The 14042-nt window shown below is 44.2% G+C and overlaps 1 protein-coding gene across 1 annotated transcript in view; it reads right to left on the bottom strand.

Annotated features, from left to right (window-relative positions):
• The window catches only part of Stk39 (serine/threonine kinase 39), a 263677-nt gene that overhangs the window by 228528 nt on the left and 21107 nt on the right, over positions 1–14042 (bottom strand). The window contains exons 3-5 of the mRNA XM_023719212.1: positions 7081–7189; positions 4143–4284; positions 2185–2240 (exon numbers count right to left, since the gene is read on the bottom strand). Of these exons, the coding sequence (XP_023574980.1) occupies positions 2185–2240; positions 4143–4284; positions 7081–7189 (307 nt within the window). The remainder of the gene's footprint in view (positions 1–2184; positions 2241–4142; positions 4285–7080; positions 7190–14042) is intronic.

Genomic DNA, 14042 nt, shown 5'->3' with positions numbered 1-14042 from the left:
TTTTTTTTTTTTTTTTTTTTTTTGCGGAACCGGGGATTGAACTCAGGTCCTTGCACTTGCCAGGGAAGCACTTATTCCACTGAGCCATCTCCCCGGCCCTGTATTTCTTTAAAATAAAAAAATACTAATTCTTCAGAGTCTTAGTCCTCTTCTTCTAAGAATCTTTTGACATTCCACAAAAATGCTTACCAAGAGATACTTCCTGGTTGCAAAATGGTACCCCTCCCCACCTAGGACACTCTATTCTCCCAGGAACACACTACACTCACAGGGACCTGAACCATATGTTTCAGTAACTACAGAGGATTTCAGAAAAATAAGCATTACCATCATAATCTCACAGACAGAGAAACTGAGGTTTAAAGATAAAGCAACAGGCCCTGAGACACATAGCAGATGTCAAACCAAGACTATTCTCAACATGGCTATAAACTGTATGTCTCACAGTTGGATGGCTTGAGCCACCAGTGGTACATACGTGACAGTCCCATGCATGACTGACTATACCACTTCTACTGCCAGTGGTATAATCCACCCATGCAACAGTTACTCATGTACCACCAGGGGATCAAGCTGGCCTAAACATGTTAAACCAACTACTGCACATGACCAAATCTATCTTTCATTATTAGTTGGGGAAAGGAGTATGTTGATTTGAAACAAATTCCCAATATATTTCTATTTGATGTTTCAAAACATATCTTCTCTCCTTTAAAAAAGAGGGGCCGGGAGATGGGTCAGTAGAATAAGTGCTTGCCTGGCAAGCGCAAGGGCCTGAGTTCAATCCCTAGTTCTGCAAATAAATAAATAAATGAAAAGAAAAACAAAATTTAAAAAAGGCCCCTCTACATGCACCTAACTAATTAGAGGCTAAGGACAGCTTCTTTCTTGTCTGAGAAGATCTCTGCCACTAAGAAGGGCAAAAAATGAATCAAGATGACTCAGAGTTTAGCCTTCATATTGGGGCTTTGCCTTCTCCAAACCTCCATTCTTCATAAAACTATATCCTCAGCTTGGGAAGCAAGACTGAGACCGAGGACTAGGATCAGCAGTGATCTTATAACTAGGATGTGAAAAGCCCATCTAGGTTAGAAGAGGGAACTCTTCAACCTCTATCTGAAATGAAACCAATTAGTCTGATTTACTGGGGGCAAACCTCAACATTCGTAACAACACAAGTCCAACCAGTGACTTTCACCAAGCATATGGCCAGAAAGGGTTGCAACGATGCTTAATGCCTGGAAGCCCAAGGGCTGCACATACAGCAAAGGCAGGGCTCACGCAGTGCCCAGCTCGATGTGCCAGAGCATTCCTGTTGGGAAGTGGTAAAGCTCAAAGGATCCCTGCGAGAGACCAAGGGCGTGCCGTAAAATATGCCAGGCTTACAGGTCACTCTGACAACCTGAAGTAAATGGGGGCGGTGAGGACGGACCATGCTCATGCGATACATCCATTTGGAATCTGTTCACTGCAGTCCCTGCCCACTGGCTGTTGAGAACAGCCATGTTGGGGCAGATTCAAAACAAAATAAAATAAGCCCTTGATTTTCAGAGTTCACAACAGCTACCATGTTACACACACGAGTTCATCAACATCTTTTCAAAACTCTTTTTTGTAATTATATAAATATCCCCATTAGCCAACCTGAAAGGTAATAAAGACTATAAAATAAAGTGTTACCATTCTTTCCCTAAAGTTCTGTACTAAACTAGCACTAGTTGAAGATCTAACAAAGATTCACCAAACGGCAGGAAAAGATGGTATGCTTCACACCCAAACATGCTGCACTTGCATGTCCTGTAGAACAGGGCGGCCCTAGCACATTCTTAAAAGAGGTCAGTCTTTTCTCCACTTCATAAAAATGATCTGCAGTCATTGAAATTGTAACACTCCCATAAATAAGAATTATCTTGGGTCGGCCAGATAGCTCAGCGTACTAAAGCGCCTGCTTAGGCAGAACACAGTGCTTGGGGTTCGATCCCGGGCATGCTGTGCCAGCCCTATCCCAGGGGCATGATGAGACAGTGATTGAAACTGGGTGTGGTTGTGCGCACCTATAATCCCAGCTCTTGGGAGGCTGAAAACAGGAGGATCACTACAAGGCCGATCTGTGTAGTGAGACCCTGTAGACCCTGTGCCAAATACATTTTTAAAAAAAAAAGGAATTATGTTTATCGGCTTTACCTGCTATTTGTACTGAGCCATCCTCACCCAGAAGAATATTACCAGCTTTCAAGTCCCTGTAAGAAAAAAGAAATGGGGAATGAATTGCAGAGCACCAGCATTTGATGACATTGACTCAGGAAGATTTTTAAACATAACATGAATTGGACCTATTTAATACAGTTACACTTTTATGAATATTAAAATTATATCTCAAAATTTAAAAGCTCTTATGATACACTGTCATGCGGTAGTTTGCTCTTGGGCACAGTTAAGATTTTAATAATAAATACTGTATGTGAAATCATCATCCATAGTTAATTAAATCACTACTAAGTGGACTATTTTGTCTTTCAAAGTTAGAGTGTCCTTAAATTCATTTTATCAAGAATTAAATCGCACTCTTATGAAAAAATTAAATTTCTACCTATGTAAAGCTTTCTACCTCCATTTAAATTTGTCTGTAGTCTATTCTAAATAATCTCATTGCCGTCTAAGAAAGGAGATAGCTTGGCGGTCTAAGCACCTGCCTGGCAAACGCAAGGACCTGTGTTCGTTCCCTGGTACCACATATCACCCCGCCGCCCCACCACCTCCCAAGCCCGCCAAGCCAGCCTCTGAAACTGGGCATGATGGTGCTTGACTGTAACACCAGCGCTGGGGAGGCTGAGACAGGAGCATCAATCACTACGAGTCTGAGCCGTGTTGTGAGACCCTGTACTACATAAATAAATAAGGGGCCGGGGAGATGGCTCAATAGAATAAGTGCTTCCCTGGCAAGCTCAAGGGCCTGAGTTCAATCCCCAGTTCTGCCAAATAAATAAATAAATAAATAAAAACAATTTTTAAAGTAAATTTGATTGATCTCTGGTGAGACACTTATGATAAATGCTAACTATAATAGCCCATATAGCATTCCTTCATTATGTAAAACCTTAACACAGGAATTTACAGAATAACCTTAATACAAAAAAAGTGACAATTTTTAAGTTTGATTTCTAATGTGGTATTTTTCTAATTAGTGGAAAATACAGTAGGGATCATTTTAATACACAGTTCACTTATGGTTCAGGGGGTTTTTTGTTTTTGTTTTTTTGGTTTTGTATTTTAGGAAAGAGTCTACAGGGTGTTCAGGGTCTCACTACTAGATCGGACTCATAGTGATCCGCCTGTTTACAGCCTCCCAAGAGCTGGGATTACAGGCATGCGCCACCACGCCCAGTCTCAATCGCCATCTCAGTACACCCCAGGGGCAGGGCCAGCTCAGCAGGCCCAGGGATCAAACCCCTGGCCCCTGCGCCTGTTTGCCAGCGATTTAATCCGCTGAGCTAGTTGGCCGGCCCTCAACAGTGTTATTACTACTGGTAAATGGCTCTCTACTTGCAAAATTCCTAACATGTGAAGTAACACTAATCTTTTCAAAATCTCACACACTAAGAGTTTATGTTGTTTGGCTACTTAAAGAATTAGAATTGTATATCACAAAAGATGAAATCAGTGGTTCCTCCTTTCTTTTCCCCATCACGGCCAAAATGACTAACATATACTTTCTAATAGTCCTGGGTATATTAGAAAGTTAGAGATGGTACACAGCTCAACAGAATACATTTCAAGAGTAATTGTGTTAACTAATTTTTTAATGAGTCTACTCAGTACTTCTTATATTCAGTTCTAATTTCAAAGAGAACATACAAACCCACCCCAAGGATACTAATAAAATGCATCAAAATGTATTCTTGTTTAAGCTCTGCTTCCACTTGTCTGTTTTTTCAGTAACAGAAGCCAGGCCAAGGCCTTGGGCAGCTAAGCACCTGCTCTCCCACTGACTCACAACCTAAATCCTCAGGATCCTTCCTTTGCACTTACCTAGCCTAAGCGAGCAGTAAGTGACTATCCACCAGAACAGTGGATACTATTTCTCCAGAGTTACTTTACATCCTAAACTAAACATAGGAGAGGACTTTCTGCAGACACCGTACCTGTGAATCTGGCCATTTCTGTGGAGATAGTCTAAGCCTTCTAAAACCTCTTTGAGAATTGTTGCTATTATTGCCTCTTCCAAAACTCCATTCTTGTGCTCGCCTCTGTTGACAATGTATTTGATGATATCCAACATTGATCCTGAGTGGACAGAGGACATAAAACAGGAATTTTATAGGCACCTTCATTACATTTTCAAATTAGAACATTAAATAGGAACATCAAGATAATATTTTTGTTGATTTACTGAGGATAAATAAATGTAAAATAATGCAAATATCCCCAAGGCATACTAACAACTGAAGGGTAACCCCCTGACCAGAACATTTGCCAGGGCACTTTCACTGTGAATGTGAAAAGGCTGCTTGGGCTGGGGGTGCACCTCAGTGTTAGCACCCTTGCCCAGTACACGAAAGGGCCTGGGTTTTAGCAGCAGCAGCACTACAGTGAAAAGGGCGGGAAAACAGCCAGAGTCAGGGGCCTCTGCTTCTCCAGAGGCTGAGGCAGGTCACTCAAGCACAAACACAGCAAGGCCCCCATCAAGTAAATTTCAGGAAGGCTGAACTGACAAAGAAAGAAGCAGGAAGACAGGGGAAAGACAGCAGCAAGCAGCTGAGAAGAAAAGCAACAGCTCGTCCTTATCACCTGAAACACAGGTTGAAGTGAAGTGAAGTAGACTTCTGCTTAAAACCCAAAGACCCCTCTTGGTGAGTCTATGCATCTTTATTTTCATCTTCCTGATACAAACACTGAGCGCTTTGTTAGAAAATACGAATGGTAACCTTGGCCTTGTGATTCCATGTTTCAACACATACTAATTAATACTTCAAACCTCTAGGTAACTTTATAAGCCAGAATTACCTGGAGGCTCAACATTTCTGAAGAGTTAACAGTTTACCTCAGGACCTGAATTTGCCTCTGAGCTCTGTATGACTAAAGAGGCTGAGTCTTCCAATTAAGTGCTACCACAGCAGAGGAGAGATCTGATGTGATAAAGCACCGGAGGGGAAAACAAATGTGGATCTTTCTCCTCCAAGAGGAAAACAAAAATCATCTGTTTATGGGCCCGGGAGATAGCTCAGCAGAATAAGTGCTTGCCTGGCAAGTGCAAGGACCTGAGTTCAATCCCCGGTTCCGCAAAAAAATAAAAAATAAAAAATCATCTGTTTATGTACTGACTCTAGGAAAACAGTAATTCTTAAAAAAAAAAAAAAAAAAAAAAAATCTATTCTTATCGGGATATGCATTAACAGGTGTGTATGAATTTCTGGCCTGGTGAAAGAAAAATGACCAAGAGTCCCTGTCTGCCCATGTTCCCCATAGCTGCAGACTCCTGTTAGAACCTAATCCTCTTGGCTGAAGCCCAAAGACTGAACTGGACTTTTTTGAAAAACAATGACTTGTAAAGGGCCTCAGAATAGAAGACAGGGGATACTCTCTTTCTTTCTATTATTATTATTATTTTTTTTTTTTTTTTTTAGCAGAACCAGGGATTGAACTCAGGCCCTTGTGCTTGCCAAGCAAGTGCTTATTCCACTGAGCTATCTCTCCGGCCCCCGGATATTCTCAAATTTATAAAGGTGAAAGGTTAACTGAAGTAAGATCATCAATTGTCGCAAAGTCATTGGTCTTCCTCAGCCAGGATGAAAATGCATAAACCCACAAGGGTGGTGGGGTAGGGACATTCCCAGTTCTGCAACCCCAGAACTCTAGGAGGCTGAGGCAAAAGGATCACAAATTCAGCCCCAACCATGGCCGGGAGATAGCTCAGTAAAATAAGTGCTTGCCTGACAAGTGCAATGGCCTGAGTTCAATCCCCAGTTCCGCAAAAATAAATAAATAAATAAATAAATAAATAAATAAATAAAAGATATAGCTTAATGCAAAAATCCTGGGTTCCATCTGTAATACTGAAAAAATAAAAATAGACGAAGAGACCTGGTCATGTTCCTGACACTGACTTGGCAAAGCATGGTCTTCCACAGAAAGCAGAAAGGAGCGGGCCCCAATCCTCAAACAGCCCTGGCTCCTTTTCTTTCTCCTTCCTCTTTTAATTAAAACTCAGAGTAGGCACTCAAGAAAACAAAGACCAACAGACTGCGGAGAACTGGAAGAGAATAGAGCTGAACTAGGCTCTCCCAGCTCCCTGCTGAGAGTTTCGCATGCAGACTCAAGCCAATTATAAGGCCTTTGTCGTCTCATTTCAGGATCTCTGCTTGAGCCAACAGTTTCTTTCTTAAAAAGAAATAAGTTAATTAAAATGACTGAGCCCTAGCTGGAGCAGGCTACCCATTAAAATGGGCTCTTTCCTAAGAATTCAGCTACAGCAGTTCTGGCTTTGTCCAGGCCCCAGCAAACACTCTCCTCCTCGCCTAATCCACACTTCCCCTATTCTAACAACACACAGTGAGTGACCCCAGGAGCCCTGACACAGGAGAGCTGTGGGTCTGCCAAGAAAACCACAGAGCCTTCTAAGCACTGGGTCTGTAAAATGAAGGTATTATTTGCAACGAAGCATAGTTCTTAAGTCAACAGTTCCTCCAGTAACAAGTTCCACCATCAGCTGCTAGCACTGTCTACGGCCTTGTGCAAGCTGCTTGGCTCCCTTGAACTTTGGTGTCGTTTCTGAAAACTGGAGACACCACCAGCCATTCAGGGATTTCGTCCAGGTGCAAAGACATGACAACTCAATCATTACCTAAGTGTTAAAGTCATACATGGAGAAGGCGACATAGACGCCCCAGGAAGTTGCACTCAAGTGTGACAGGCTTTGAGCACCAATATAAAGAAATTTGGCCCTTATTCTGTAGCAAGACTAAGCCACACAAAACTCAGGACACAGCAATGAGAGGATCCGATCTAAAGTTTTATCCAATATGCTGGCTCCTACAAAAGAGGAAAAAAGAAAATAAGCAAACAGTCACAAAACCCACTTACCTCCACTTAGTAATTTCATGACCAGCCAAAGTTCATCTTTTACCACAAAAGAGGTATAATAGGTGACTACATTTGGGTGGCTGCACTGACTCATGGCTTGGATTTCTTTCTGTAAGAAAAGAGCAAATATGACATAGTTCCACAGGGTATAAGGGAGGAGGCAAAATGCAAGTGAACCACAGCTCAACACCTGAATAACTTTCTTACTCAAAAGAATGGGCAGCAGCAACGGGGAGAATGGGTTGAGAGAAGGACAGGAGGGTGGCAAGTTCAGGCCAGCCTGGGCAGCTTAGTGAAACCAGTCTCAAAATAAAATTTTTTTGGGGCCGGCTGGATAGCTCAGTGGATTAAAGTGTCTCCTTAGGTAGGCTCAGGAACCAGGGTTCGATCCCAGTCATGCCATGCTGGCCTCGCCCCCGGGGCAGAGAGGGCGCTCGAGCCTGGGTGAGGTAGCACACCTGCGATCAATCCCAGCACTTGGGAGGTTGAAAACAGGTGGATCATGAGTCCCGTCTTTGATCTATGTAGTAAGACCCTGTAGACTCTGTACTAAATACATTTTTTAAAAAAAAAATCTTTAAAAAGGCTGGTGGTGGGCCAGGGAGATGGTTCAGTGCAATAACTGCTTCCCTGGCAAGCACAAGGACCTGAGTTCAATCCCCAGTTCCACCAAAAAAAAAAAAAAAAAAAAAAGGCTGGTGGTATAGCGTAGTAGCATTTGTTTAGTGTAAACTCAATCCTCAGTATTGAAGAGGGAGGAAGTACACTAGAGTTGCATCCAACAGGGGGCGCTTTGTTCAGTGAAGAATGGCCTCACTCCAGTGAAGAATGGAGAACTGGGGCTCTAATGGAGAAAGCCAAGAGGTGCAGGCTGGTACAGTGGGAAGCAAACTTTATTTAAAGTGTGACAGATGCAAAGAAAGCAAAAGGGAAACTATTGTAGCAGTGAAGTGATGCTACAAGATGGGGATCCTGCTTGGGATGCCTACTGCACCAGATGTGCTACAAACTTAGGAGTTAGCTGGTTTCTAAAACTTATTGTTTCATGAACTGTTCATCTAAGCCAGTCAGGGTCTGAGCCTTTCTTGGAAGGAGACAAGGTCAGCATAAGTGAGTGTGAGTAACACTTTCATCAGGAAACAGTAGGGTACATTTTATCAAGCACCTGAGACATAATAAGCAAGCGGCAATCCTGCACTTGTTAGCCACAGATAAGCCTGTGACGATTCTACAATGTTAATCATCTGTGTTTTGCCCTGTGTTTCTGTTTATGTCCCTCTTCCCCTCCAGCAGGGGAGGTACTTAAAGATACTGCTTCGAAGAAGTTTCAAAAAGACTCTCAGGGGGCTGGAGAGATGGCTCAGTGGTCTAAAGCACCTACTTGGAACAAGGCCGAGGTTCAATTCCCCAGCACCACATGCCAGCCAGCCGCGCCCCCTGGTGGGCTGAGCTGGCCACACACACACACACACACACACACACACACACACACACTAAATAAATGTTAAAATAAATAAATAAATAATTTAAAAAAAAAAAAAAAAAAAGACTCTCAGATTTAGGGCCAGGAAGATGGCTCAGTGGAGTAAGCGCTTCTCTGGCAAGCACAAGGGCCTGAGTTCAATCCCCGGGTTCGCCAAAAAATAAAAATTTAAAAAACCCGAAGACTCAGTTTTGTCAGCTGCCTAGAAGTGGAATTTAGATGCCCTCTACAGACCAGAAGCCTATGGATTCACCAGAGGATGAGAAACTTCAGATCACCCGATCACCCAGACGGCCCCTACTGTACAGCAAGCAGACCTGCTATGTAGGAGAAAGGGCCTGCTACCTCATGAAAGCCTCAGCAGTCAGAGCAATGACTGCATGAGCCACGAGGAGGCCAGGTCCTGGTGCCAACCTGAAATCCAAGAGAACCCTTATCTGTCCCTTCATCCAAAAGGAGACACAGGGGCTGGTGAGATGGCTCAGTGGTCTAAAGCACCTACTTAGAGCAAGCTTAGCAAAGCACAGGGACCACGGTTCGATCCTCCAACATCACATGCCAGCCAGCCCCGCCCCCTGGTGGGCTGAGCTGGCCACACACACACACACACATAAATAAATTAATTAATTAATTTTTTAAAAAAAAGGAGACACAAAAACTACCTCTGCTTCTTAGGAGCACTGTGAAGGGCAGTGAGAAAATGCACGTGAAAGCCCCAGGCTGTGACCTTCCCCTGTAGACACTCTCTCCAGAAAAAAAAGGGGGTGGGAATGGGGCAGGCAAAGTCAAATAACCTTGGGAAGCATCAGACACTGCATCTCACTCTGAGACACGGGGAGGATTAATGATGTCAAAGGCTCTAAGAAGTCCTAGCGTAGATAAACTGTCCCTTAAAAACTTAACAGCAGAAAAATAAAGTTGTATGGGTCACATTTTGGAAACAGTGTTACAGAGCAAAAGGTACTTTAAAAGACCCCCCCCCCAAAAAAAAAAAAAAAAACCTCTGAGATCGGGCATGGTGGTGAGTGCCTGTAATCCCAGCTTTTGGGAGGCTGAAAACAGATCATTACAAGTCCAATCTATGTAGCAAGACCCTGTAGACCCTGCAAACTCTGTACCAAATACATTAAAAAATAAATAAATAAATAAAACCTCTGAAATGAAAACCTTCAACGAAGCATGTTTTTTTCTGCTCCAGTGCACACTGGTTTTGGTTTACTGTTTCAAGACACTGCCGGGTGACTCCCATAAACTGCAGACTCATGCTAGCCATCAATTAAAGGCACCAGGCCATCAGGACCCACTGACAAGGTGCTGCCCCAAGCCACAAGAGCACCCTAAGTCCTAGAAGCAGCCTCATGCACGCTGTTAAGCACTTACGATGAAAGAGATGTCCATAAGTGCATCCTACAAATGTTTTCAATGATAACAAAATTCATGTTACCCTCAAGTTACCCCAGGTACCCAGCACATTCCAGACTGGGCTGCCCCCTTGGTGTATCTAGCCAATCCTCAAATACAAAGAAGACCCCAATGCCAGATACTTTGGCCTGAATGCTACAGCACATAACACATACAATGCCTAAAGAGGGGCTGGGGAGATGGATCAGTGGAATAAGCGCTTCCCTAGCAAGCGCAAGGGTCTGAGTTCAATCTCTGGTTCCACAAAAAAAAATGCCTAAAGAGAATACATAGGTTTATCTGAAATGCTTCCTACCATGTGTAAACTCCTAAAAATTACACTACATTTCTATTTTCTATTCATGATATACACATTTCCCTGTATCATTTTGCTCACTCACTTAATCGATGACACAGTTTCTAGAACTGACCCTCTTCAATTTGACAACTCCCATCATTTAAACAAGATCTGAAACCTGAGGTCGAGCTTCCATCTGTTTCTGGTGTCAGGTTCTAATACCATGACATGCTTCTGAAGGAGAAACAGAACACTGCCCGGGACATGCTTATTTCAAGTCACCACATCCACTCAGTGAGGGGACAGCCTGCTAGGATGGCCCATAGCAGCTGCAAGGGTCCGCTTAGAACAGAATGAGAACTGGTCACAAAAATGAGAACAACGTGTCTTGCATGGAGGTATGCTCTGAACTTTCTCCACCTTATAGTCAGTGTTAGCACTTGTAGACCTGCCTCCCTAACTCCAAACTTTTTTTTTAATTTTTATTTGTGTGTGTGTGTGTGTGTGTGTGTGTGTGTGTGTGTGTCCAGCTCAGCCCACCAGAGGGCGGGGCTGGCTGGCATGTGGTGTGGGAGGATTGAACCACGGTCCCTTTGTTTTGCTAAGCTTGTTCTAAGTAGGTGCTTTAGACCACTGAGCCATGGTACCAGCCCCACAAACTTTTAAATCATTAATCAAAACACATAAGTGATGTTCTGCATAGGAAAGAACAGTGCTCATGGAAAAGGAAATACTTCTGCATCAAAACAAGGTCAGGTCAAAGGCAGGAAAAAGGCAATTTTTTTAGCCCTTCACATCACTCGTATCACTTCCTAGCTACCTGGCGTATCGGGTTCTCTGACCTTGCAATGAGCAAACTGTCCTGGGGTCTACATCTGTGTGAGTGCTCGCTCTTTCAGATAACCTATGGACACAACTTAGCAAAGTCTTACAATGCGATGGGACTGTCAGAGGTAGTGCTCCTTCCACTGCGGCAGGGTAAGCACAAGTAAGACAAGGAGCTGGGAACCTGGGAGTGGATCCGCACTGATCTGAGGCCCGCAGGCCCTCACGCTGCCTCCGTGCACCCCATGGTCATTCAGTACAGGGCCTGCAGTCCCCATCTCAGGTACCACCCAGGAGTTTCACATCCAGTCTTCCCACACAGCAGAGCCTCTGACATGTAAGGGCAATTGGAAGCCTGCCTCCACGTGTCACCCTGAGCTAGGATGTGACCTGTGTGATCAAGTCTACCAAAAATGGGATAGAAATACATTTAAAGAAAAAAAGGAAGGGGTCAGGGAGATGGCTCAGTGGAATAAGCACTTCCCTGGCAAGCGCAAGGGTCTGAGTTCAATCCCCAGTTCCATTAAAAAAAAGAAAGAAAAAAAGGAGGTCTCTACAAGCCTACCCAGCCCTTGGTTTATATGGTAACCTTCTGGTTAGTTGCCTTCTAGAGAGGAATAAAAAAAGTACAACCTTTAAAATACAAATATTTCTTGAATCACATGTTCTTTCCACAAAATTGCCGCCTGCAGGGCAGGTATAGCACGTGGGGTGCGGACACACAATGTGCTTAGCATGTGCGAGGCCCTGGGTTTGATCCCCACCCCACCCCCAGTCCCTAACATACTGCTATTTATAAAGTTTTAAAACAGTGACCAGGATGGTATTTTCATCCTCCCTTGGTAACAAAACCAACTGAATTATCCAAGACTTCCCCAATGCCCTGACTTCACTGAATGGTTAGGGAGAAGAAGAAAAAAAAAAAAAAACACTTATTTCCAAATATACTCATTTGTTTCTATCTCCAAAAATAAAATATTGCCAAAGGTGAGCAATCTGTGGCAAAGACTTTCCACCACACTCTTCCCCAGGGAGGAGCGGGTTCTAGATCCCTGGGCCAGGCCACAATCCAAGGAGCAGAGAGGGTCTGAACAGGGCCTCCCCAAGTGCACTGTGGGGAACCCGGTAACAAGTGGGTGTCCACAGAGGTTTGGAGTGAGGCCTGGGAACATGCATTTCTAACAGGCTCCACGTATTATTGAGCTGTGAGTCAGGAGCCCCCTGAAGGGGCAGAGTGTTAGAGCTTCAGGGGAGAAAGTAGGGAGTCACAGGGGCTGGAAAGGGGCACTGGACAAAAACACAAAAGGCAACAAGAGTTGAAAGGGCTGGGGGAGGAGAACAGGCTCAAGCTCACCTGAGAGAGGGGCAGCAAGCAAGGGTGGAAAAATGGGAAACTGCAGTATTTACATTGGAGTGAATGTGAAACAGGACAAGGAAAATTCAGAGATGGAAAACAGGAGGTCAAAGTTGGAAGGAACCATAGAAATGTGATAACAAGCGGCACAGCTGCCAAAACTGCAGTCAAGGAATCTCGCTCAGGGCTCCCTTAGTCCCGTGAAACAAGACTTAGACACGTCGAGAGAGAGCCAAAGCACACCACAGCACGCTCTTCACTTTCAGCTCACGTGGCTTCATCTGGAACACACCGCAAGTGACAATTCACAGGAGTGCAAACACGGTGCTCTTGTTCTTTGCCACCACCATGAAAGGTTGCCCTCTGCCTTGGAGCCAGCTGAGTATGGACTGAAACCTCCAGCAACTGTGAGCTAAATAAACCTATTCTTTCTTAAAAAAAAAAAAAAAAAAAAGTGCAAACACGCCCCTGAAGTGAGGCAGCCACTAAGTTGCCAATAATGTGCCTGATCCACCAAGAGGCCCCTCTGCTGCAGCTATGGGGGGGGGGGGGGGGGGGATGGATGGATCACAGCTGCTATGCAGCCAGCAAATTCTGCAAACCAGAAGGTGGTGCGGGTCTCTTATAAGGTATCCTACCCTAGAAATATGAAGGATGTATTGAGAAATTCGCCCCCAAAGATGAAGAGACACTGAGTACACTCATGAGACGTTTTAATATTGTTTTTCTTTTTTTCTTTTTTTTTTTTTTTTCCAGAACTGGGGAATGAACTCAGGCCCTTGCGCTTGCTAGGCAAGTGCTTATTCTAGTGAGCCATCTCCCCAGCCCCTAATATCGTTTTATAGCCTTTGTTCTCTCCCCACAACCTTATTTGTCCGATAGTGTTATAGATGAGCAAGAAATAGTATTAAGAAGAAACTGATACTCCAAGAACTTTGTAATAATAACTACATGAAATTACAGCTGGCTCTGAAGAAGTCCATACCGACCCTGCTCCATCACCCAGCCAGGCAGGTTACCAGTCTCTCTAGCCGTCACTTTCCCTTTCTGTAAAACGAGATTTATACTTGCATCCACACAGGAATGCTGTCCTTGAAGAATACCTAGCACAGAACACGAACGTTAATTTAGTGCTCAAATTCTGATCAGTAATCTGAAATTTCCCCAGCTCCTGTCCAGGGAGATAGCTCAGCAGCATAAGTACCTACCTGGTCCTGAGTTTGATCCCCAGCACTGGCAAAAAACAAATAAATAAACAAAATTAAATTTCCCCAGTTCCTAACTCAGCCTGAGGGCAGAGAGAAACAGGGCCGGAGGGACAGCTCAGGCTATCTGTGAGGCATAAACACCTACCTGGCAAGCAAAAGGACCCAAGCTGGCTCCCTAGCCCCACATGCCATGCTGTTTCGCCCTAAGATGCCCAGGTGCATCGTCTCAGTACCACAGGCGGGTCAGGTGTGGCGGCGCACACCTGTAATCCCAGCACTGGGGAGCATAAGCCAGGAAGATCTCTGCATGTCCAGGACCAGCCTGGTGGCTATGAAAGTGATCACAAGACCAGCCCAAGCTGCATAGTGAGACCCTGTCTCAAAAAAAAAAAA

Source organism: Octodon degus, unplaced genomic scaffold, assembly GCF_000260255.1.
Source record: "Octodon degus isolate 3935 unplaced genomic scaffold, OctDeg1.0 scaffold00065, whole genome shotgun sequence".
NCBI lineage: Eukaryota > Metazoa > Chordata > Mammalia > Rodentia > Octodontidae > Octodon > Octodon degus.
This window is presented reverse-complemented; position numbering and strand designations above follow the sequence as displayed.